The sequence below is a fragment of the Cnephaeus nilssonii genome (genome assembly GCF_951640355.1).
Source record: "Cnephaeus nilssonii genome assembly, chromosome: 15".
NCBI lineage: Eukaryota > Metazoa > Chordata > Mammalia > Chiroptera > Vespertilionidae > Cnephaeus > Cnephaeus nilssonii.
The window spans coordinates 35,723,256-35,749,741 of NC_137086.1; the positions used below are offsets into that span (position 1 = coordinate 35,723,256).

The 26,486-nt window shown below is 42.8% G+C and overlaps 1 protein-coding gene across 1 annotated transcript in view; it reads left to right on the forward strand.

Annotated features, from left to right (window-relative positions):
* The window catches only part of B3GNT2 (UDP-GlcNAc:betaGal beta-1,3-N-acetylglucosaminyltransferase 2), a 29,084-nt gene extending 2,860 nt beyond the window's left edge, over positions 1–26,224 (forward strand). Inside the window, exon 2 of the mRNA XM_079792185.1 lies at positions 23,673–26,224. Coding sequence (XP_079648311.1) covers positions 23,682–24,875 — 1,194 coding nt within the window. The 5' untranslated portion in view covers positions 23,673–23,681 and the 3' untranslated portion in view covers positions 24,876–26,224. The remainder of the gene's footprint in view (positions 1–23,672) is intronic.
* The last annotated feature ends 262 nt before the right edge of the window (positions 26,225–26,486 follow it).

The window sequence follows — 26,486 nt, forward strand, 5'->3', positions numbered from 1 at the left end:
GTTATGTAATCTATTACAACACATCAATGGTGGGGTATAAATTACCAGTACTGAAAATTTTCCATAAAAGGCCTTTTGATCTTATATATGCAGATGCCCAAGGGCAACAAAAATCATTTCAGTCAATTGCCTGCCATTTCTAGTGTGCACAGAAGGCTAAAATGTGAATTAAATTGGGCTCTGACAATTTGAAAGTTGGGTTTCCGGAAAGCACCTAGTAAAGACCACAGCACATAAACCCAACAGGTGTGGATCCAGCTGCCTTCTCCCTACCCCCCAAGGTGTGATAACTGTTACTAGGTGCTTGCCAAATGTGTCTCCACATTGTAGGAAGAATAAATTCCTCTCTCTGGGGAGGCAATTACTGTTTGGATTAAGAGGTGTGCGTATGTGTGGGATAAAGCTTTGAGAGAATTGATGTAATGATTTCATCATCAAAGGCTGGTGATGAGGCTTTGCTAGTCTGAACAAAACTTCTGTGGGAAGAACTTGTTACTTGATGAAGAATTTGTTACTAGAGCATATGTGTCACAATTACTTTACTGCTGCGAAAGTTACTTGTATGAGTTTTCTATTTGTTACAACTCTTAGTTGAGATTTTGCACTCACTGTGTGTTGCCCCTACTGTGAGTTTTATCCTCCTTGCCCATTAGCTTTGTCTTCTAGTCTTGTTTTAATTCTCGTAACAAAAAAAAATCAAGCTTCTTTTGAGAGTTAGCATTGTTGATAAAGTTATAACATGTGTCTTGAAATAGTTGCTGTAATTTTAGGTTTAGGTATTTACATAGATAGCTCTACGAATACTGTTACAAATTATTTTCTGTGCATCTATGAACATTCCCTTGGAGCAGGGTTTACAATTGTTTTTATTCAGCCTGGCTGCTGTTGGTTCAGTGGTTGAGCGTAGGCCTTTGAACCAGATCACCATTGGATTCCAGGTCAGGGCATGTGCCTGGGTTTCTGCCTCGATCCCCAGAAGGGGGCGTACAGGAGGCAGCTGATCAATGAATGATTCTCTCTCATCGATATTTCTCTCTTTCTCTCCCTCTCCCTTCCTCTCTGAAATCAATAAAAAACATATTAAAAATAAAATAAAATCAATAAAAAATTGTTTGTTTTTATTCTGATGTGGCTACAGGGGAAATTCCCAGTAGCCAGGAAATTGATACTATCTACTTTTCATCCTGTGGCATTTAAAAATACATTTATTATTCTAATTTCTTCACTCTGGTGTGGTTAGGATGTATGTTGCTTACCAGAATGTTTTTAAAAACTTATTTTCTAAGAGAATCAATTTTAGATTGTGGCTGTGTTCTTGTCAGTGTGGCTATGTGGTGATTTAGTGGTTAAGAGCATGAACTTTGGAGTCAATCAAATGAGGATTTTTTTTTAGCTTGAGGTATAGCAAACAGTAAAGTGTGTGAAGTGCACTAATATTAAGTGTGCAACTGATGGATGTGTGTCCACCACCCATCACGAAGTAAATGTTTTCAGTAGCCCAGAATGTGCTTGTGCTCCTTCTGGTCAGTATTCATTCACAAAGGGAACTGATATTCTGACTTATATCATCTTAGCTGAGACTCACGTCATCACAGATTGGTTTTGTCTGTTCTTGAACTTCAAATAAGTGGAATTACAGAATCATACAATGTGTAGTCTGTAGTCAAACCTGGATTTGAGTTCCATTTTGCAACTTACTGTGTGACTGTGGTTACGGTGTGACTAAGTTACTTAACCTCTCCGAATCTCAGTTTCTCATTTGTGAAATGGAGAATTAAAGCCCTGTTGTAAATTAGCTAAGAATATTAACGTGATGAAACATCTAAAATACCTAGCACGGTACCTGACATGCAGTTTCCTCATTCCCCTTTCATTTCTTTAAGAAGGTGGTAACTAAAGCAACTATACAATATAGGTTTTGATATGCTGTTTCATTATCTATAATAATAAAAGCGTAATATGCTAATTAGACCGGACAGCCGGACAACCTTCCGGACGAAGTTGGGGCTGCGAGGGCTGAGCCCCTTGCACCAATTTCATGCATCGGGCCGCTAGTAAACTTATAAAGGTTTCTCATTGAAACTTAGAGGCCAAATCTTGATTCAGCACTTTGTTGATCTAGCATTTGATATTAGCTTAAATAAGACATATTATTTCTTAGTAGTTGATCCCTTATTATTTTTGATTGACATTTCCTCTGTAAGTCATGAGATGACAGTCATTGAAATGTCCCATTCAGAGCTGGTGGGTCACCTGTGTGATGTGACCGGGTGTGCAGGAGGGTGCAGAGATGACAGCTAGTTTACACTCTATTGAAAGGCCCACAGAAGAGTTTAGTTTCAGTAAGAGGCATTGGTAAGTGCCCAGGATGCCCAGAACAAAACTTACAGCTTGCCGAAACCGGTTTGGCTCAGTGGATAGAGCGTCGGCCTGCGGACTGAAGGGTCCCAGGTTCGATTCCGGTCAAGGGCATGTACCTTGGTTGTGGGCACATCCCCAGTAGGGGGTGTGCAAGAGGCAGCTGATCGATGTTCCTCTCTCATCGATGTTTCTAACTCTCTATCCCTCTCTCTTCCTCTCTGTGAAAAATCAATAAAATATATTTAAAAAAAAAAACTTACAGCTTTATGTTTTGTGAAATAATTATTTCAGAAGTGAAAGCACAGGGCCAGCTGTTAATGAGTGCTTCAGAAAAGCCACTAAAAACGTTTTCAACTTTTATAATCTTACTCTATATGGGGTATACTAGTATATTCAGTGGGCTCATGTCCCCAGAGTTTTGGTGGTTTTATTGGATACTTTTTTGGGAGTCATTTTACAAATTTTTAATTGAATTTATTGGGGTGACATTGATTAATAAAATTATATAGGTTTCAGGTGTACAATTCTATAATACATCATCTGTATATTGTATTGTGTGTTCACCACCCAAAATCAAGTCTCTTTCTGTCATCAATTATCCCCTCTTCTACCTCCACTCCTCCTCCCCATTTTCTCTGGTAATCACCATACTGTTTTTTGTGTCTATGAGTATCTTTTTTTTTTCTGCTTAATTCCTTCACCTATTTCGCCCAGCCTCTCAATCCCCCTCTCTTCCAACAGCTGTCATTCTGTTTCCATATTGAGTATGTTATTGTTTAGTATTTTGTTCATTAGGTTCCACATGTAAGTAAAATCATATGGTATTTGTCTTTCTCTGACTGGCTTATTTCACTTAGCATAACACTTCTCCATGTCCATCCCTGCTGTTGCAAATGGTAAGATTTCCTTCTTTTTTTTTTTTTTTTTTACGGCCAAGTAGTATTCCGTTGTGTAAATGTACCACAGTTTTTTTATCCACTCATCTACTGATAGGCACTTGCATTGCTTCCAAATCTTGGTTATTGTAAATAATGCTGCAATGAACATAGGGATGCATATAGTATTCTTTTAGATCAGTGTTTCGGGTTTCTTCGGATATATTCCCAGAAGTAGAATCTCTGGGTCATATGGCGGTTCCATTTTTAAATGTTTGGGGAAACTCCATACTGTTTTCCATAGTAGCTGCACCAGTCTGCATTCCCACCAACAGTGCACAAGGGTTCCCTTTTCTCCACATCCTCACCAACACTTATTATTTGTTGATTTATTAACGATAACCATTCTGACAGATATGAAGTGCTATCTTATTGTGGTTGGTTTTAATTTGCATTTCTCTGATGATTACTGACATTGAGCATCTTTTCATATGTCTATTGGCCATCTGTATGTCTTCTTTGGAGAAATGTCTGTTCAGGTCCTTTGTCCATTTTTAAATTGGGCTGCCTTTTTTTTTTTTTCCAGTTGTATAAAGTTCTTTATAAATTTTGGATATTAACCCCTTTCAAATTTATCATTGGCGAATATGTTCTCTTATTCAGTGGATTGTCTTTTCATTTTGTAGATGGTTTCCTTTGCTGTGCAAAAACTTTTTAGTTTGATGTAGTCCCTTTTGTCTATTTATTTTTTTGTTTGGTTCTCTTGCCTGAGGAGACATGTCAGAAAAAAATACTGCTCTGAGAAATGTCCAAGATTTCCTTGCCTGATTTTCCTCTAGGATTTTTATAGTTTTGATTCTTACATTTAAGTCTTTAATCCACTTTGAGTTTATTCTCTATGGTGTAAGAAGGTGGTCAAATGTCATTTTTTTTGCAAATATCTGTTCCATTGTCCCAACATCATTTATTGAATAGACTATCTTTATCCCACATGTTCTTGTCTCTTTTGTTGAACATTAATTGACCATAAAAGCGTGGATTTATTTCTGGGCTCTTTATTTTGTTTCATTGATCAATATGTCTGTTTTTATGCCAGTACCATGCTGTTTTGATGTCCTTGTTGTATAGTTTTATATCAGGTAGCGTGATTCCTTCAATCTTGTTCTTCTTTCTCAAGATTGCGGTGGTGGTTCGGGGTTTTGTGTGGTTCCATATACATTTTTGGAATATTTGTTCTAGTTCTATGAAATATGCCATTGGCATCATGATACGAATTGCATTCAATCTATAAATTGCTTTGGGTAGCATTGACATTTTAATAGTGTTGACTTTTCCTATCCATGAACACGGTATGCGTTTTCACTTATTTATATTTCTTCATTTTCTTTCTTCAGTGTTTATAATTTTTCAAGTACAGGTCTTTTAGTATTTTAAATGTTTAAATGCAATTGTACATGGGATGGTTTTCTTAGTTTCCCTTTCTGGTAGTTCATTATTGATGTATAAAAATGCAACTGATTTCTGGATATTTATTTTGTATCCTACTACTTTACTGAATACATTTATCAGTGGAATCTTTAGGGTTCTCTATATACAGTATCACGTCATCTGCAAATAATGACAGTTTTACTTCTTCCTTTCCAATTTGGATGCCTTTTATTTCTTCTTCTGTTTGATTGCTGTGCTTAGAACTTCCCATACATGTTGAATCAGTGGTGAAAGCAGACATCCCTGTTTGTTCCTGATCTTAAGGGAAATGCTTCTAGTTTTTGCCCATTGAGTATGATGTTGTCTGTGAGTTTATCATACATTTTATTACATTGAGGTATGTTCCCTCTATTTTCACTTTGCTGAGAATATTTAATATAAATGAGTCCTAGATTTTAACAGATGCTTTTCCCGCATCTATGGATATGATCATGTGTTTTTTATTCTTCTTTTTTTTTTATGTGGTGTATCACATCTATTGACTTGCGGATAATGTACCAACCTTGCATCCCCAGAATAAATCCCACTTGATCATAGTGTACTAGTATCTTTTTAAAAAAAACATATATAAATTTTAACTTCAGAGAGGAAGAGAGAAGGAGAGAGTGAGAAACATCAATGATGAAAGAGAATCATTGATCAGCTACCTCCTGTACGCCCCCTACTGGGGATTGAACCCACTACCCGGGCATGTGCCCTTGGCCGGAATTGAATCCTGGGCCCTTCAGTCCACAGGCCACGATGTATACACCGAGCCAAACCAGCTAGGGCTGCATCTGTACACTTCTTAAATGAGCTTAGGAAAAACACATTGCCACCACTTGACACAAATTGAAAACAGATTGTGTGGCCCTGTGTGGAGAGACCTGGCAGAGAGGGCAGGAGGCCCTGAAGGTTCAAGTCTGTCCTCGCCCTGGCTCCTACTGGTGGCCGGACCATTGTCAGGAGTGCTGGGCCGCAGTCCCTCAGAGGGACCCCTGGCCTCCAGATTGCAGTGGCTGAGAAGGAAAGCCTGTACTTGGAGCGCCCCGCAATTGCTTCCTCCCCCCCCCCCCACCTCTATGGGAAGAGAGGCTTTCTCTGACCATCCTTATCCTCATCCCCTGTTCTCTGCTTTATATTTTGTCTAAGCACTTGTCAACTTCATAAAAATTGACCACATAACTTTATTCTTCATTGTCTGTTTTAAACACTGCTGCATTTAGTTAGGTGTTTGATAATCATTGAATTAAGTCACTTTATCAGTCTTGCTGGGGGAAAAATGGAGGGCTCAAACCCAGTCAGGGATACAGAGATGGTACAGAATTAAAGTGAGCTCCAGTGTGTGTGTGTGTGTGTGTGTGTGTGTGTGTGTGTGTGTGTGAGAGAGAGAGAGAGAGAGAGAGAGAGAGAGAGAGAGAGAGAGAGAGAGATTGAATTGAAGGGGGGTGAGACATAGAAAGACTCTCATGGTGGGTGGGATGGGATTTGGAATCCAAATTCAAGGAGGTGTGGAAGAGGCAAGCTACAGATACAGGGCATTGTTTAACATTTAGGACATTGAAGGCTGCAGTGGTATCTAAGATACCAGGGACAGGAGTATGGGGGTAGGGATAGGCCTGAGCCCAGAACTGTGGAGAGCTCCCAGAACTGTGGAGAGCTCCCATTTGGGGTGATGAGGCCAGGGGCAAAGGTGCAAGAGAATAAGGAAGAGGAGAATCAGGATTGGGGTGGTCTTGAACTTGAGGCGGGAGTAGAGGTGGAGGCCAGAAGTGTTAGGTATCCTGGACAGTCAGGAGAGGCCAAGGACTGTAAAGGTTCTAGAGGGTGAAGGGGGTTGGGAAAGTCATGGCACCACAAAGGCCGGGACGCTTTCAGGAGGTTGGCAGAGAGGGAAATCCTGAGGAGCCTGTGCCTGAGCCCCTGGGGAGGCAGAGCTGGAGCTGGAGACAGTGGAGATGGCCACTGAAGCAGGACCCCAGGGAGCAGCAAGAGATGGTCGTCTGTTGGGGCTGTGACTTACTGAAAGGGTGACGACTGGTCCATGTGGAGAACTTACGTAGGTTTTGGTCCCAGAGCTGACCTCCAATAGCTTTGTAACGATGGCAACCACTTAGTAGCTTCTGTTCCCGCCCTACACCCCACCCCTGAAAAACAGGCCTGCATTGCCAACCGCACATACTGATTGTTTGAATCCAGTGCAGGCGTGAATATGAAAGTATTAGCGCTCCAGTAAGGTTATATAACCTCTATGGACCATGAGTTTGCTGTGACTTAAAATTTGTGCTTCAGAATTCTGTTGTTTATTTTCTTTAAAAAGCTCTTAACATCCACCTGCTTCTCTGATCAGGCTATAACACAATTGTGTTTTTGTTTTTTTTTAAAAAAACAAAACAAAACAAAGCCCTTCAAGTCTGGCTCAGATTGTTCATTGGGAAGCCTGTGATGTCTCAGAATCAAATATATTTGTTTAGAATTGAAAGGGTCAAAGTGGGGTTGTTATAACTACCATATTTTCTAAATATTTAACATTTGGAACAAATGATATATGTGTTTTATGTCTTATTTTTATGGTTGAATTTGACAATGCTTTATAAGGAATTTATGTCACTTTTGTTCTTGAAGTAAATGAGATGCAGCCATTTAAATGTTCTTCTTCCTCCACCGCATAAGGAATTATTTTCTTCAAATGAACTTAAAATACCTCTCATGAATACTCCTATTTTTAACTGAATGTTTCTCTTCTGATTTTTTTCCTTCAGCGTTCTGATGGATTCTCTTTTTTAAAAAAAATCTTAATAATGAAAAGTTTCAAACAAGTACAGACACAGAGAGTGATCTAATGAGGCCTTAGGTGGCTGTCACTGGTTTCAGCATGATGGCCTCTTTTTTGTCCCTCCCCCACACATGACTAGGAGGTTGTGTAAGCGCCAGCCAGAGCGGGCGAGCAGGTCCACGCTGGACTCCAGGTGTGGGAGTCATCAATGTAGAGACAGTAGAAGCTATGGGAGTGCATGGACCCCCAGGGGGAAGTGGGCAGAAGTGGAAACGCCAGGATTGTTGCCCCTGTGATATGTGAAGGTGACATTCACAGACATACTTAAAACTAGGTGACTTAAACTGCACTTAAACCTGGTAAGAGGCCCCATTTCTAAGCTGCTCAGTGGTGTGTTCATATATTAAGCAAACAACATGTGTCCTTTTATTTTGGCAAGTAAATTTTTCTTGGCAGGTGACCACAGAGAGCGATGTTGCTATTTCCTCTCTCCTTTAAATATGTCGTCGGAAGTCTTGGTTGAACAGACCCCCCCCCCCCCGCCCCCCACCCATAGGACATTTGGATGAGAGGCCAAAATGTCACTGTTCTGAGGATATGTATTTTTAATCCATATGACTTACTTGGATATTTTAAAAAAGCAAGCACCTACCAGTAACTTGTTGAAATTGAACAACACGTGAGAAAGGGAAAAGGGTCAGGAACGGAATCTGGGAAGAGGGGACACCGTTTTGCTTGCTTGGTACCCCATTCTGAAGCTGCCACCCCAGGGCCGCTTGCCACTAGAAAGGGTGTCTCCTGGGAGGAGGGTGGTCCCTGACTCTGGAGCAGGGGTGGCTTCCCAAGGGAGCCCAATTAATTAATTAATTAATTAATTAATTAATTAGTGTTATTTTTAAATATGTTTTTATTGATTTCAGAGAGGAACGAAGAGGGGGAGGGAGATAGAAACGTCAATGGCACGAGAAAATCATTGATCGGCTGCCTCCTGCACACCCCACACTGGGGATGGCGCCCACAAGCTGGGCATGTGCCCTAACCGGGAATAGAACCTTGACTTCCTGGTTCATAGGTCAATCACTGAGCCATGCCGGCTGGGCGGGGGAGCCCAATTTAATTGGGTACTCAGTGTGTGTAGGGAGCAGTGCCTGGTGCTCATTTCATGGTTACAGCACGTGGAGGGTGGGGCGCCTCGGTCCTGCATCCCTCAGCGTTGGGGAGAGTGGATCTTGGTTGGCTCACCTGGAACCAGCTGGGCTGGGAAGCACTGATGGGGTTGGGGGTTAGTTCTAGGTAATGGGCTCTTGGTATTCCTTTTGAGAGGCTTCAGTTTGGGGGGAATCTGAGTGCCAAGAGGGAGGATGAAATATAATGCACTGAGGGAATTGAGGAGGAGGCAGTGGGATTTTAAACTGGACCTTCAAGAATGGGGATGGGATTGAGAAGCAAGAAAATGGACATTTTAGGCTGGGAGAAGCTACATGAGCAAAGGTGTGGGTGGGGAGGACAGCAGTTCTTGGGGGGGCTGAGGCCTCGGGAAGGGGACTTGAAGGTGGCTCACCTGGATCTAGGATCAGGTCTTTGTGAGAATGCTTAGTGGAGATGCAGATGCTGACCTCCCCTCCACCCTGGCTGTGCCAGTCATTCAGTCCATGCCTGGCTTCAGGTTTGACAGCAGCTGGGATGGACTTGCTGGATGGAGCGGCCCATCTGGGCCCCAGTGCCTGCCCCCTCCGTCCACTCTGTCTTGGGAACCTCGGACAAGTTTTTGGGAACAGTTCACTTATCTGTACAATGAAGATGCCTCAGTAACCACTTCACAGAACTGTGTATCCAGCGGGATCCTCAACGTGCTTTCTGGCACACGGACAAGCCCTCTGTGGATGGTGGGGCCTGGTGTGCCGTTGTTAATTTGTCTTGTTACAGAAAGTGCCCCGGATAGTTCCATCCCATTTCTTCATTCCTTGTCTTTTTTCTTTCTCCCCCAAGGCATTAGACCTGTTGATTCCTTTTAGTTTAATACAACATTATTTAAATCTCTGCACATGCAAGTTCTGCACAGTGTTCTGTGGTTTTCGTGCATGGTGTTAGAGTCAGGCAGTAATCTCAGGGCTGCTTCTCTAAGGGACTCCACTCGGGAGTCCTGGAGCCTGAGGTGCGTGCGTGGTGCCTGTTGCTCCTTGGTGTCCCCTTCATTGTAACCAAAGGCAAATGATCTCTAAGAAAACACGTTACTGGAAGCCTTCATTCTAACAGTCAAGAAATTGAGACTTCCCAAAGCAATTATTAAATTACTAGAAGCCTGATGCATGAAGATTCGTGCAAGAATGGGCCGCCTTCCTTTCCCTGGCTGCCAGCACCGCCTTTCTGCTCTGGCCCCGGAGCCGCCTCTTTCTGCTCAGGCCCTGCCTTCCCTCGCTGCCCAGAGGCCCTGAGTGGCTGCCCCAGTTGCTTGGCGGCTGCATATGCAAATTAACCTGCCACCTTCATTGGGTTAATTTGCATACTCACTCCTGATGGGCTGTTGGGCGTCACGAAGGTACAGTCAATTTGCATCTTTCTCTTTTATTAGTGTAGATGTAAAATAAACACAATGAATATCATTGGTAGTAATTTAAGTATTTGTTGAAGTTATAAAAGAAGGCTAACTTTAATATGCTATATGCAGTCCTCACTTGCAGCATGTTTTCTTGATTTGGGGAGGTTATATTTTGGAAGACAAATATGTACTTTTATTTATTTGATGAAGATGCTCTCCAACTCTACATTGGATGGGGACAAGAATTGCCAAATGTAATTTAATAGAATTTGGCTGGTCTTTGGCTGTTCGGTGGCTGATTTGAGAGTGTGTAGGATACCTGGTGGAAATGACATAAATGAATCTCTGTGCCAGGGGAAATGGCAGCTTGAATTTGGCTGCTCAAGGGCTGAACATTTGGTGATTGTTTAAAATCTGAAGTTTCGACTTCTATTTGTGGTCATTCATCACAAGCTAGGGAATTAAGTGGTGGGGAATGATGTAATTTTTTAAAGCCAATTTTAAAACTTTGAGGAAGTCAACTTTGAATTTAGTTTAATTAGTCTTTTTTAAGTTTTTAATTTTTATATAGTTGACTTTATCAATTTATTTTTATTGCTTTCAGAGAGAGGAAGGAAGAGAGAGAGAGAAACATCAATTATGAGCAAGAATCATCAATCAGCTGCCTCCTGCATGCCCTGACGAGGAATCGAACCGTGACTCCCTGGTTCAAGGGTCCACGATGAACCAGAGTCACACCGACCAGGCTCAATTAGTCTTTAATTGAAATTTGCATGTATTTACTATGTAAAATGATACTAATCTCTTTTCCAATACCTATTTGAAAATATTCTTTCTTAATCGATTTTCACCAGCTTTTCTCTCTACGTGTCTACAGACACAAGTGCCCACACAGCAGGCACCAGATTACCTTCTCCCCCCACTTCCCCGCATCAAGATTGCAAACCATGGCTGATGGCCTACTTATTTCCAGAAGCATTTATTCAAGGTCACTTTGATAACTGTGGGTTTATATAATGGAACTTTGTTTCTAGTCCAGCCCTGTAATTTATGCTCATGGGTTTTTATTTTTTAATTTTTTATTAATTTTTAATTGCCTGTTTCCTCCCCTCCCCCACTCCTTGGGCCTAAGTTTATTTACAGATTTAATTGTATGAGACTGTTTCTTGCGATGTGACCCCAGGTACTGCTGTCCCAGTGGGTGAGGGATGAGGCATTGAGGGGAAAGTACGGAATTGGAAAAGGCTGATGACCCTTATGATGAGGGGTGGCGGGGACCGAGGAGGGGTTGGGGGGAATGAGGGATCGGCAACTAGACAGCCAGGGATCTGGGGGGGGGGTGGGCTGGAAATGTAGGGCCTGTGAGTGAAATTATTCAGCAATGATTTGTCTAGAGCAGTGTATCAAAAAGATCAAAGAATAAAAGTTAATATTCCTTTCTTTACTGCTCCACCCCTTTTATGTACTATTAGTCCTCAAGTTTATTGCCTGATAGATTGTCTGAGAGGCAGACACCAGAGATATAGAAATGAACACGGCCCAGCCCCGCTCCTGGAGGCCCACACTTCCTGTTGGTGTGTCAGACTTGTTAACAACAAGGTGTGATAAGTCAGGTGGGACAGCTGAGGGGATGTAATAAAAACACACCCACCTGGTGGGAGAGATCCAGGAAGATACCATAAGAGGTGATGCTGGGCAATTGACCTCTTTGTTTTTTTATGTTAGGAGGCTTAGAATGGAATCTGTAGACAGTGACAAAACAGACGTTGTCACTAATAATTCTCACCACCCCGGTTATCCTCCCTATGGGCGAGCCTTGGTTTCCTCTTCTGTAAATGAGGTGGTTGGAGTAGAGGAGCTTATACGTAAAAGAAGCTCATCTACTGGTAAAGATATTCTTGTAGCTTCTTTCTGGTAATGAAACTGGATTACGCTCTGAGTGTGGATTGTTGTGTGCATGTTACAGAGAAAACAGGGTGAGATGGCTCAGTTTGTGGCCAACACGTATTCTTCCATCACCTTTAAAAAAAATATATATATATATATATATATATTATTGATTTTTTACAGAGAGGAAGAGAGAGGGATAGAGTTAGAAACACCGATGAGAGAGAAACATCGATCAGCTGCCTCCTGCACACCTCCTACTGGGGATGTGCCCGCAACCAAGGTACATGCCCTTGACCGGAATCAAACCTGGAACCCTTGAGTCCGCAGGCCGACGCTCTATCCACTGAGCCAAACCGGTTAGGGCCCATCACGTTTTTTGCACAAGTGGCAACCTTTCCTCTCCGAGGCAGGAGAGCTGGGCTCCAGACCACCTCTGCGCTAACCTGCAGCAGGCCGTGGGGCTGTGCTGGGTGCCCTTCACATCAGGCTGTGGTGCTGGAAGGGAGGGGAATGAAAAGGCAGCATTTTCTCTGTGAAAACAGCGCTGCCAAAGAGTTTGCCTGGACTTGTTTGTGATTAGCCAGTTTGAGCCCCTGCCAATCTGTCATTCTTGAGTGTGGATAAATACCTAACACCTCTGCAGGGACGGCGTAAGGAAGGGACTGCATTGCCAGACCAGGACCTCTGGGCGCCTGAAAGCAGGGAACAGTTCTCAACCTGCAATTTTATCTACATTATTCCCTTCGCGTGCTGATTAAGCTTCAGAATTGTCTACGTCTTCTGGGTGTCCACAAATGTAATGATTTTAGCTCCTAAATTATGTTTTCAAGCGCAACTTCTTGAAATCCTCTTTGAGTGACATTGTGTGGAAGAAAGAGCAAGTGCTTAGTCTTGGGGTCAGGGCCCAAGGTCGAAGTGCTGGCTCCACCAGGATTAGCTCTGTGACCCCTGACTGGTTGCTTCACATTTTGAAGCTTGTGAAGATTAAATGAGATGAAAACGTCCCAACGTAGAAAAATGGGCAAAGGGCATGGGGATTCGGAAAATCAGGAAGGAAGCATATAAAGAGAGGGTGTAAATTAAAGCAGGAGGTGCCTTTCTCGTCAAGATTATAAAGGACAGTGTCCACCGTCAGTGTAGATAGCTCCGTGCTCGTGGGTGTTCAGTGTGAGGACAAACCAGCCTGGCCTTTCTTTTTGGCTTGGGGGATGGAAGGGGAAGGGAGGGGAGTTAGTTGATTATATTCTAAATGACTTAAAAAATTGTGTTCTCTTTGTAATTTTTTCCAAAGGAAACATAAGGCAGGAAAAAGACACACGTGAGGTTGTTCATTGTTTTGTTTTGTTTTTTAATTACAGGGAACATCGGAAACAATTCATGGGTTAGTGATTGGTAAACCAGACCAAATACCTGTATTCCCTTAGAGGTGCATGAGAGAGCGGATGATAGATGACCTTGTTCCTGCCCCGCTGTGAACTGAATCTGCTTTACAGAAATTAAATCTCAATGGGCACAAAAGCCATTTGCAATCCACATGGACATCCAATTTGGAGTTTTTCATTTTTCCCTTGTTTCTTTCTTGAGGGGCTGTGGGAGAAAACACATCCCTGCAGTGCCCCAGGGGCAGCATTTATTGGTGAGGCGGAGAGGCCCTGGGCCCGCCAGCACTGACCTCCTCTTCCAGTGTGACATCAGAACCCACCTGCCCACACACTAGCTGTGTCAGTCTCTGCCTGCTCACACCCTGTGCCCTTGCCCCATCCCTTGCCTGCCCGGTTTCTCCCACATTTATAAAACCTACCGTTTCCAGTCCCACTCAGGTCCTGCCGCGTCCCCTGTTGTCAGACAATAAACTGTCATGTGTTTATTGACTCTCTGCCAATTCAGTGTACACGACCCGCGTTTTAGGCCTTTCCTCCTAGTTTCAGACTCAGATAAAAATGTGTGTGGTTGGAGACGACTTCGAGTCGGTGGTACAGAGATTTACAGCTCGTGCCAGTTTCCGACCTGTGCCTCTCGGCTCCAAGCCCACCCTTGTGGCCTGGCCTGGGAAAAGGGATAGGAGCCCTTCAGGTCCTTTGCCGTCTGTAAGTTGAGGGCTCTGGAGAGGGAGCTGCAGGAAGAAGGGATTTCCCCTCCTGGTTCCTGGTGTATTGAGTGTGTGTCTTTAGGCTCCCGGAGAGCCTGCTGCCTTTCCTGCACTCCAAGGGACCTGCCGGGCACAGCTTTTTCTGGCATTTGGCTGCTCTGTGCTTGCGCCAGCTCTGGCAGCAGCAGTGGCAGGGGAGCCTGCACCCAGCCCAGGCCACTGCTTCTCTGCACCCTCTCCTAGCCCCATGTGTGTGCACCTTGTAGACCCCATGGTCCCAGCCATCTAGTGAGCTGGCCACCCAATATTGGTCCTGAGCAGCGGCCCTGAGCTGCTCCTGGCCAAGCCATGCGTTGGTGTGCTGAGCTCCTGCAGAGAGAGGCCCCTCCAGTTCCAGTTCCAGCAGCACCTTGACTATCTCGGTGTGCATGATCCCCTCTGCACCCTCCTTCTCTCTGCACCCCCACACAGCAGTCTAGGCTCACCGGCATCCCCAAGGTTTGTTTCCTGTAGCCCTCCGATGGGATGCTGTGTTCCAGGCTTTGTGCCTGCATCCCAGAGGGATGCTTTCCCAGTGAGTGGACCATCTCTGGCCTGTGCCAGGGACTTTATGCCACCCATACCTACTTCAGCAAGCTCTGAATGCCCCTTCCACGTTTGTCTTCTTCGTGTACTTTTCATCTGTAGGCCTAGAGCAGTGGTCGGCAAACTCATTAGTCAACAGAGCCAAATACCAGCAGTACAACGATTGAAATTTCTTTTGAGAGCCAAATTTTTTAAACTTAAACAATATAGGTAGGTACATTGTTATTAACTTAATTAGGGTACGTGGTATTTTGTGGAAGAGCCACACTCAAGGGGCCAAAGAGCCGCATGTGGCTCGCGAGCCGCAGTTTGCCGACCACTGCCTTATACTAAACTTCCCCTGCTTAAATTACTGTTGTTTTTTTTTTTTTTTTGTTTTTTTTTTTTGCTTCCTGGTTGGACCCAAATTGAAATACATCCCATAGGAACCAACTGAGCAAACAGAAGAATGAATCAGAAATCTTTTATGGCAGCGATTTTCAACTCGTGTGCTGCAAGAATTTTAAAAACATGCAATAGCTGACTACCGTACTTTCTGGCATATAAGACGACTGGGCGTGTAAGATTTTCCTGGGTTAAAAAGTCGTTTTATACGCCGGAAAATACAGTATATTGGACTATATTGATGGGATTAGATATATTGGACTACCGTATTTTCCGGCGTATAAGATGACTTTTTAACCCAGGAAAATCTTATATGCCCAGTCGTCTTACACGCCGGAAAATACGGTATTTAGTCAGGGCACTGACTTCTTTTCCCTTACATTGTCAAATAAAAAAAAATGACAATAGCCAACACAACAGTAGCCATCTGGTGTGAATGAATCAAAATTATACCTAATTTTCTTGTCAAATCGGCAAAAAATTAATATATTTTCTGATGTGCCATGGAATTTTAGTAATCTGTTGATGTGTGCCATGAGATGAAAAAGATTGAAAATTGCTGTTGTAGGGATTTCTCTGAGGGCTCATCAAGCGCCTGACAGACGACACTTGTTGATACATCCGTCCTGGCGCTTGTAGTAGAAACACTTACCAAGCCATAGCCAGAAGTGACAACCTGTAGTGCAGCATTTCTTTCTTACAATGATTTCCCACCGTAGGTGAGTAGATGTCCCCAAGTTTTACATCTGAATTAGGGGCCTTCCTTCCTTTAGGCAGGTTCACCCTGCCCGGGAACTGTCATGGCCTTGGTGGGAGTAACAATTACTGGAGGTCCTCCCTTCTCCAGAAAGGGGATCTGGAGGCCCCTATTTTGGGGAGAGGGTGGAGGAGGGGTTGGCTTGGATCTGCCGCTGGAGCATGATGGAGCACCGCTGAATCCCTCGCACCTCCATTCCCACACACAGGGTCTGCGCAGTCAACCTATCCGCATGTGTGTTGCCTTTGGTGGGTCTGAGGCTGACTGTGGGAGATGAGGGACTGGGCTGTACTTCCCACCCCAGTTTACCTCTTCACATCGTGCCCCCACCCTCTTCATTGAATAAGGACTCCCTACTTGTGAAACTCTTACCTCCCTTAACTCGAGAAAATTCTTTAAATTTTTTTCCATTTGTACTTTAGTACTCAAAGAAGGCGAGACCGATTGTTATAAATATATGTGTATCATTCACCAACACACATATAAGTGCTTTCGCAGTGTCATCTCTTTGGAGAAAGGTGTGTATATTTAATTAATCCAGTTTCTACGGAGCACCTCACTGTATTCAGTGAACTTGACCAGATGACCAAAATGTTGGTTCAGCAAATGCTGAATGGGTCTCAGGGCTGTGTGCTGGGGTAATGGTGGTACAATGTGGAGACCTTGCTTGTGGAAGAAGCCCAGGAGTGGATGCCCTAACTCCTGGGAGGTGGGTGCTTCAGCCAGGAGGTGACACAAGCTCATTTGGAAGGAGTAGCAGCTCTCCAAGAAGGCACAGAAGAAGGCGGAGGGAAGCTGGGATTTTCTGGAACGGAAACATGTCTGCTCTGGTTAGAGTCTAAAGTGTGTCTTGTGGAGATGGGAGGCGTTGGCAGGAGGTGATGTGAAGGGAAGCACAGATCCTCATGCAGGGTCCTGGCTGGGACCAGATGGGCATATGAGTTGAGATAATTGGAGGAATAAGGCTGGTACTCAGGCTGGGACATATCCTTGGGCAGGAGATCTCTTAGAGGGGAAGAAGGGTGAAGCTCTAAGCTCGAGCTCTAGGAGTGGAAAAGAAGAGAGGAGCTCTAGAAGACGACACTCACTTCCAGATAAGAATAGCGTGTGGAGGGAGCATAGCGTGTTGTGGTGGTCTGACCAAACCGGGGGAGCAGTGTGAGCAGGGACTGTACATACAGGGGACTGAAGACGGAGTGGTTGGGGAGGAGGGCATATTTGGGAGCATGGTAGGAAATGAGGCATTAGGCTTCTGCAGTAGTCAGCAGCAGAGCCTGAATGGAATAGAGGAGAGGTGAGGAGGGGGTGCAAGTGGCCTTATGGAGGTGGGAGCGCAAAACTTGGTTCCTGGCTGGATGTGGAGAGCAGGGGGAAGAAGCAGATCAAGGTCATGCTGGGGTGTGCACCCAGGTGCTTGGTAAGTTGATTCATTGCAAATAGGGGTCTGGGAAGAGGGTCTCCCCAAAGCATTTAGAAGCTAATATCTAGAGTTAGCTGGATCGACTTATAAGCCTCCTTTCGGAGGTGATATTTAAGGCAGTGGATATATGGGTTTCTACGAAGAATAAATTTAAAAAGATTTTTTTCTTTCATTTACAAAGAGTAAATTTATAAAAGAGGCAGTGAACGACAAAACTTTAGAAATGTACTTTCATTGAGTATTTGGTGGAGAAGTCAAAGTTCTGAAGGACAACTATTGAATGCCCATTGCGTGGCAGACAACAAATTGGTGTGGTAGCTGATATCATCCCATTTTACAAAGGAGGAAACCGAGGCTCAGAGAGGTCAAACAATTTGCCTAAGGTCACATAGCTACGTGGGTAGCAGAACCAGAACTTAACTTTGGGCTGTCGAACACCAGATGCCAGGCTGACTTTCCAAAGTAAAAATGGATCTGGGGTTGTAATCTTTTTACACCGAAGATCTAAAACTCTTGCTAGTTTTACTAAAGGCGGGGGCAAGATGGCCTCTGGTAGGGTTAATTCTCTGTTGTTAGCTAAATTTTCTTCTTCCCCTTCTCTGAAAGTCCTATATGCACTTAGTGATCAATTTTATTTTAAATGATGAATATCATTTGAGGAAAATCAGCCATGCTGGGCTTTGGGGGAATTTAATCAATGGGCACCAGAATGTGTCCTGCCAGACACTTTGATGTATAACGTTGCCTGTGGGGATGTGTAGGTGAAGAGATTGATTGTATGTACTTTTCCCTCTTAAATTTGAACATGAAGGATACTAGTAATGACTAGGAACCAAATTCTTTGAATTCAGCTAGTTCCAAGACTTACTGACCAGAAAGCAGAGTCAGACACATGTTCTTGCTTCAGGCCAGTCTCTGGGTGAGGGTGTGAAGGCAGTCCTGAGGCTCCCTTGCCCCAGGCCTGGCAAGAACCAAGGCCAGGCTTCTTGTTCCTATTAAGAAACAAGCTTTCTAGGTATGGCCCAGCTCTCCGGTCCAACTGAGTTGCTTCATTCGAACCTTAATCATAAGGTTCCTTGTGTGCTAGAAGCTGTTTTCTCCCCCAGAGCCACTCAGCTACAAGCTGTTCCTGTCTCTTCATCTGGGCAGAACCTAGAAAGGGCTGGCAAGAGCCAGGCAACAGATGGGGGCGGCCTGGGAGGAGAGGATTTAGGAAAGCCACTCTGGCCAGGCTCCTGGAGGGTGGGGAGGGCAGGGGGCAGGCAGAATGATGGACACGTTCTCCAAAGAGGAAACACGTTTCTCTCTCTGAGGATTTGTATGTCAGGTTTGTGCAAGGGAGTTATCCCGAAGCAGAATCCCGTGGACATGGATGCTACTAGCTCAGTCTCCTGTGGTCGAATTGGCTTGGATTTCAAGTCTTCTTGTCTCAGCCTGATTGGATGGGAGATGGGTGGTCCTTTTATTGCATGGTTGCAAGAAGGTCCTGGTCCTGCCTTTCTCTTATCCTTAATCTTGGTACTTGAGGGCCTGGGTGTGGTTGCTGGCTCTGCCCCTGACTAGCTATTGGTGGCCACCAACCTCACTTACTGGAGCCCCTTGGGGGATGGGTCTCAATCACTGACTCAGAATTTTGTGAGAATGAGTCCTTGTGGCTGTCTATGGTCACGTTAAAGCGTCTTCTGACCAGCACGTTGCTTCAGTGATTATAGGGCTTTCGGAAATGGAGGGGACCTTTTGGGGTCATCCTCTTCAGTGCTTCCCAGTGTAGTAGTGTCCATAATAAAACATTGGGATGGTTTGAACTGCATATTGGGAAACAAAATGAGGTATGTGAGGTGTTTTGCCCAGAACTTGGCCTTAGAGTAATCATTCAGTAAATGCTCCTTATGATACCACTCTGCCTCCCATATCTAATTTTGACTCATGGTACTTTTTGTCAGTTAAAATGTACAAAGCTTTAAAACATGCAATACTCTTAAAGATCAGCCATCGAAAATAAGACTTGCATCCCTTCAGTTCCTTTAGTCAGCCTTCACTTGCATCACGGTTTAAAACTTGGATTCTGTAGCCCAGCTGCTTGGGTTTGAATCCTGGCTCTGCCATTTACCAGATGTGTGACCTTGGGCAAGTGAAATCCCTTCTGTGACCATCTGCCTCATAGGATTGCTAGGTCCAGGCAGGTACCTGAATATTTATTAAAATAAAACAGATGTTCATATTTTACTATTACCGTATTTTCCGGCGTATAAGACAACTAGGCGTATAAGATTTTCCTGGGTTAAAAAGTCTCATATGGCCAAAACTGGTTTGGCTCAGTGGATAGAGCGTCGGGCCTGCAGACTGAAAGGTCCCAGGTTCGATTCGGGTCAAGGGCATGTACCTTGGTTGCGGGCACGTCCCCAGTGGGGGGTGTGCAGGAGGCAGCTGATCGATGTTTCTCTCTCCTCAATGTTTCTAGCTCTCTATCCCTCTACCATACTCTCTGTAAAAAAATCAATAAAGTATATTAAAAAAAAAAGTCTCATATGCCGGAAAATACGGTAGTCCAATATATCTAATCCATTATATCTAATCCCATCAATATAGTCCAATATACCGTATTTTCCGGCGTATAAAATGACTTTTTAACCCAGGAAAATCTTATATGCCCAGTCGTCTTATACGCTGGGAAGTACGGTACGTTTAGGAACCCTTTCTGAGTGAGGGTTTCAGGCAGATAGCACAGGCCCAAGGACAGGAGTATAGGGTCCATACAGTGATGGAGTGTCTGTGGCACTGTGAGGCCATGACACAGGCTAGTGACGTGGGCTGCAGAAATGAGAACCCGTGTTGGGAATTTTGTGTGATGTGCTCCACACCCATTCCAGGCAGTCTGGAGGCTGTTCAAGGAGAGGGGTGGTGTGGCGGCAGTAAAGAATGTTAAAGTAGCCTGTAATCCCAGCTTCCTGATTAAACCGGTCTTGTTTTTGTGTGGTGTTTTATCTGGATTTTCACATAGTCTGTACTATTTTGTAATCCACTTGAAGCTATAACAAATATGTTTTTCTGCCTCTACTTTGTCTTTCTAAATATTTTCATTACAAAATAAAGGAGGAAGTTGTTTTTCACTAAACAAATCAAATCAACTGATGTGTTTTAGAAATTTCAAAACTGTTGGGTCCTTGTTGGGAGACTTTATGCCGAAGCACAAGGTGAAAAGCTAAGGTTGTTCTTCGTTTGTACACGGGGCTTTCTCCTATTTGTTACAGTGAAAAGTCCATGTTTTGCAGTGAGGGTTGTATAATGTCTTCCCCAGTGTTGGGGTAAGTTTTCTTACTCAGATTCTTCTTAAGCAATGTAACTTCCTGCTCAAAAAAGGACACGGAATTGGTTTTATGTTTGCAATGGGAATATTTAGTCAGCTATTCATAGAGCTTTTTCCCACAGATGTTTTTATGGGAGGTCACTGCTGTATCCTCCTTTCCATGAACTTCGGTTTGTTGCAGAGCTCTCATGCAAGGGACTGTGCCCAGTTCACAAATGAAAGATGACATTTAAGCTTGTTGGATAAGTACAACGGAGAATCTCGGTTTTCCCACCCTTCCTTCTCAAGCTGGTTGGGGGAAAGTGCCATTTAGCAAGTAGTGGTAAGAGTTAGCCCCAGCTGCACGCTTGGAAACTGGGACAAGGAAGGCTGGCCCATTCTCAGAAGGGGAGCTGGGAGCTTCTAGAGTCTAGACCGTCCCATTTCCCTTTCTCTGGAGAGTCTTGGTAACATCAGATGGACCATGACCCTGTGCCTTGGGTATTTTCAGTCTTGAGCCAGCCTTTGAGATGTCACTGCTGATCTGGACGTGCCTTGTAGAAAAAAGGAAAAGAGAAATGAAAATGATATTTTAGTGAAATATCAAAGGCCACAAACAGATTTCAGTCTATAGGCAATTTTTTTTGTTAATCCTCACCCAAGGAGAGACCTTAAGTATACACTTAGGGTTTTGACAAATGTATAAACCCATGAAATTCTCATCCCGATCAAGACATACCTTTCCTTGTGGCCATTCTTTCAGCCTGTTCACACGAAGGGCCGAAGACCTAGAGATTGGAGATGCTGGGTTAAGTGCTACTTTAGCTTGAGGAGATGTATTCCAATTTAGAGAGAATTGTTTATTTTTGAAAAGTGTTTCGTCTCAAATCTGGAAGCCAAAAATAAAAAAAAGGCTTAAAACTAGCAATGAGTCATTTTCTCAAGAAATGACGAATGCTTTTAACTATAAGAAATACTCATGCAGATACATTCTAAGCATCCGCTTGAGCTCTCTTGTCCTTGCGAGTGAGACCGGTAGCAAAGTGGTTTAAGTTGCCAAAGGTGGACCGGACTTGGACCTCAGTTTGATCGTGAGGTTTGTCCAGAAGCTCATTTGAAAGGAACTGACCTAACGAGGGTGTGAACCCTCAACGTAGGTGTGGACACTTTGAATTAATCGGGTTGTGTGTGACTTGGATCCTTTAAAACCGTAATTAAGGAGTAAGAAATGTCTTGCGGTTCTTGACTACCTTCTGTGAAGGAAGTTTAAGAAGGCAACCTTTCTTGGTAGCTTAAGAAACACAAGATAGCTTGGGAATTCAGATTGATTAATCTGGGCTATACAACGTGTAATAACTTCACAGCGTTCTCAACAAGACAAATACTTCTACCTTGGAACCACTTGTTAGAACCCAGTGAACTTAAAAATCCTCTTACATTAAAAGAGTAAGCACTACCCTTGATTAAAGAGTAGCCACACAACTTTGTTATAGAGGTTGGAGAAGAGTGATTACCATTTGACATACCTCATTGCTTTGGCTGGAATTCCAGCTCTGCCCTTAACACAGTTACCTCTTTAAATCTGTTTCCTCGGGTACAAAATGTAAATAAAAGTAACAATACCGGCTTCGTAGGCTCACTGTATCAAGTAAGACAACGCACAGTGCTTGGGATGCAATACTACTTTGGGATTCTTTTTTAAGGATAAAGTCCCAGTCATAGAATTAATCTGAAAAGAAAAATTTTTACAGTGTATTGCCATTCCACTTTTGTGGGTTGTCTTTCAATGTCAAGCTTATCTAAGTGGTCGTTCTGGAGTAGGTCATCCATCTCAATAGTGTTAGAACTCTGGAGTTACATCCCCAGCAAACCACGCCATTACTCTTTGTTCTTCTGTTGCCCATAGACTGAAATCTGTGGCCTTTGATATTTCATTAAGATGTCATTTTCATTTCTCTTTTCCTTTTTTGTTATAAACAGCATGAAATTCTCATTCCAATCAAGACATACATAGTAAATTTCTTTTTCTTTTAAAAAAAATATTTTATTGATTTTTTTTTTTACAGAGAGGAAGAAGAGAGACATATCGATTGGCTGCCTCCTGCATGCACCCTGACTGGGGCTGGGATCGAATCCACAACCTTTGGTGCTCGAATCGAAGCTCCAACCACTGAGCAGCACTGGCCAGGGCTCATTTCTGTACTCTAGAACATTCCTTCCTGCCCCTCTCCAGACAAAACCTCTACCCCTGTCACTTTCAGACATCTAGGACCTGGGTTAATTTTGCCTTCTTGAACCTAACATAAATGGAATTTGAGGTCTGTCTTTCACTCCTATGGTACTCTTGTTACTAGTAGCAATATTTTCCTTTTTATTGCTGAGGGTGATTCCATGGTATGAACATGCTGAAATTTGAAAATCTATTTTTCTGTTGATGGTATATGGGTTGTTTTCAGTTTTTAGAAATTAGGATAAAGCTGGTATGACTCTTGTCATTTGATTTCTCTGAGCACTCAGTGTGGTTAGTGACTCCTTCACCTCCTAGCCCTTCAACTCTGGGCAAGCGTCTTAATCTCTCTGCCTTTGTTTTCTAATCCATGAAATGGTGGGTTGGGAAGCAATTCAGGGTTGGGACCACCATAAAAAAAAAGAAAATAAAATCTTGTGAATTCCATGAAACTATACACATTGCAACACCTATAAATACATACAATTATATACATGTGTGTGCACATATGTATACTGGATCACAATATAACATGTATTGATGTTATGAATTGTGGGCAAATCAATTGGTAGCACATTGATTTGTATGTGTCCTTGTAAGCAAGGAAGTTAAACACCTGTGAGGTTAGTAAATGCATATTTCTGCCCTCCGGTGTCTAAAACAGCCATAGTGTTAACAGCCACTTATATACTGCTTGCTGTTTTAAAACAGTGGGCCAGCCACTGTTTTAAAAGCTTTACCTATAAAGTCATGTAGCGCTCACACCCATCCTATGAGGTAGAGCATTATCTCCACTTTATAGGTAGAGCAGCTGAGACATCAGTTCTGCCACTGGCCCGGGGTCACATAGCTAGAACAGTAGGGCCACGATTTGGCCCGAGGCCGTCCACATCTCGAGTCTGTGCTCTAAACCACTCTTCCGGGGGGAGGTCAAGTCCGAGAGGCAAGTGACATATGTGAGCAAACGCAGATGAATAATTATTCAATTAATACAATGCTCCTCCCTTTTGTTCCAGATATGAGAAATGAGTGTTGGACGTCGAAGAATAAAGTTGTTGGGTATCCTGATGATGGTAAATGTCTTCATTTATTTGATTGTGGAAGTCTCCAAAAGCAGTAACCAAGAAAAAAATGGGAAGGGGGAAGTAATAATACCCAAAGAAAAGTTCTGGAAGATATCTACCCCTCCCGTGGCATATTGGAACCGAGAACAAGAAAAGCTGAACAGGAGGTACAATCCCATCTTGAGCATGCTGGCAAACCAGACCGGGGATGCATCCGGGTTTTCCAACATAAGCCATCTGAATTATTGCGAACCTGACCTGAAGGTCACATCTGTAGTCTCAGGTTTCAACAATTTGCCGGACAGGTTTAAAGACTTTCTGCTGTATTTGAGATGTCGAAATTATTCGCTGCTTATAGATCAACGGGATAAGTGTGCAAAGAAACCCTTCTTACTCCTGGCGATTAAGTCCCTCACTCCACATTTCGCCAGAAGGCAAGCGATTCGGGAATCTTGGGGCCGAGAAACCAGTGCGGGGAACCAGACAGTGGTGCGAGTCTTCTTACTGGGCCAGACGCCCCCGGAGGACAACCATCCCGATCTGTCAGATATGCTGAAATTTGAGAGCGAGAAGCACCAAGACATTCTTATGTGGAACTACAGAGACACTTTCTTCAACTTGTCCCTGAAAGAAGTGCTCTTTCTCCGGTGGGTGAGCACTTCCTGCCCGAATGCCGAGTTCGTGTTCAAGGGCGATGACGATGTTTTTGTGAATACCCATCATATCCTGAATTACTTGAATAGCTTATCCAAGAACAAAGCCAAAGATTTGTTTATAGGGGATGTGATCCACAACGCTGGACCTCATCGGGATAAGAAACTGAAGTACTACATCCCAGAAGTTGTTTACACTGGTGTCTACCCGCCTTACGCCGGGGGAGGTGGGTTCCTGTACTCCGGCCACCTGGCTCTGAGGCTGTACAATGTGACCGACCAGGTCCTTCTGTACCCCATTGATGATGTTTATACTGGAATGTGCCTTCAGAAGCTTGGCCTCGTTCCAGAGAAACACAAAGGCTTCAAGACATTTGATATAGAAGAGAAAAAGAGAAACAACATTTGTTCCTATCTAGATTTGATGTTAGTACATAGCAGAAAACCTCAAGAGATGATTGATATTTGGTCTCGATTGCAAAATGCTCATTTAAATTGCTAAAGTGTATACAAACTTAAGTTTTGCATAGAAAGACATATCTTGGATAGTTTCCAGTTGGGTTCTCTCATTAGGGGTAATTTCTGTGTTAAACCATCAAAATTGCCTTCATAAGTAGTATCTATTTGAGGACCTCTAAGCCCTTTGATGTACTTTCTGAAGAAGAAAAGCAGAAGATCATAATTTTTAAAGGAAGCTACAGCAGGACGATTGGTTCTGATTCTTCCTACTGGCTAGTGCTCATTATTTTCTAAATTTCTCCCCACCACCCCTCTTGTCTGAAATCATGTTTTTGGAATTTGACTATATTTTAAATTATTTTTGTTTTGACCTAATATTCCAACTTTTTGTTATAATGAGTGAATTGTCTGCAATTTAGGTGTTTAAAACCTATTGGCTACAAATGATTTGTGATATATGATTCAATGATTTTTGTGATGATACTTAAATTACATTTATTTTCATGGAATTTGGATGAATTTCGAAAAATTATCTAAAAAAAATTGATATCTGTTGAAATTTCCTGCCATCCCAACAGTATTTTCTTGCGTTGATATAATCAGTTAATTTTGCAAAACAAAGATCATTTGTGTGATCCAGTTTATCTTGCTATGGTCTTATGGTCATAAGGAGATTATGACATAGGAACATAATAACTGTTCTTGCATTTGATTTGCTGGGTAGCATAATAGTTCACTATTATTAGTATTTGAAAATAATGAGTACGATTCCATAATGACCAACTAAAGATTGAATTGACCCCGGCAGAAATATTATGTTTATGATTTTTTTGATGTGGACCAGGAAAGCATATGTAACTTTTGAACTTCAAGGGAAAAGATTGAAGTTGCAGACCTTTTCACGACTGGTTTGTCAGTTTAAAACTCCAGGATTCTATTCTTGCCATATTTTCACATGTTGCTTAGGCAAAATTATTCTTAGTGAGTGACTGCTTCCCTGTCTCAGTGTAGAAGTGCCTGTGTTTTTATTTATTGTTCAGATCAATGACCAAAAATTTTCTTAAATATATTTTGTGTAATATTTTATTTGTATACAGTGTTGTTGATGAAATATTTAACTAGAGCATGATATTTTAAATGTAAGGTGTAACATATGTAAAATAAAGCTGTTATTTTTGAATTTTAAAGTTCATTTTTTTTGAGAGAGCTGAATGCTAGAGTTGACAAAATTCTGCCAAACTGTTGCTTATATATACCATCTTGTAACAATGCTTTCTTGAAAAAAAATTTTTTTTGTGTTTATAGAGATGAGGCTTCTTACCAGATGTGATACTTGGAACTGTAAGAAGATAGAAATAAAGTCATTGTATTTTTAATTGTCATGTGTAATAATCTATGATGTTTTTTGTTTTCCATATTTGGTTACATTTTCCCTAAAGAGGCCATTGTTCTCTTCAGAAACTATATTATAGTGATATTGAACGATAACCTTTTCTCTGTATCAATGGGTGATCTATCTTCACATTTAAAACTGCTTTCCCAATTGATTCTGTAAAGAGGAATATGAATATTTATTTATGCTTCTATTTTCAGTAAGTATAAAGAATTAGGAGATGGAGCAACATTAAAAAAAACAATGTATTGCCCTAAAACC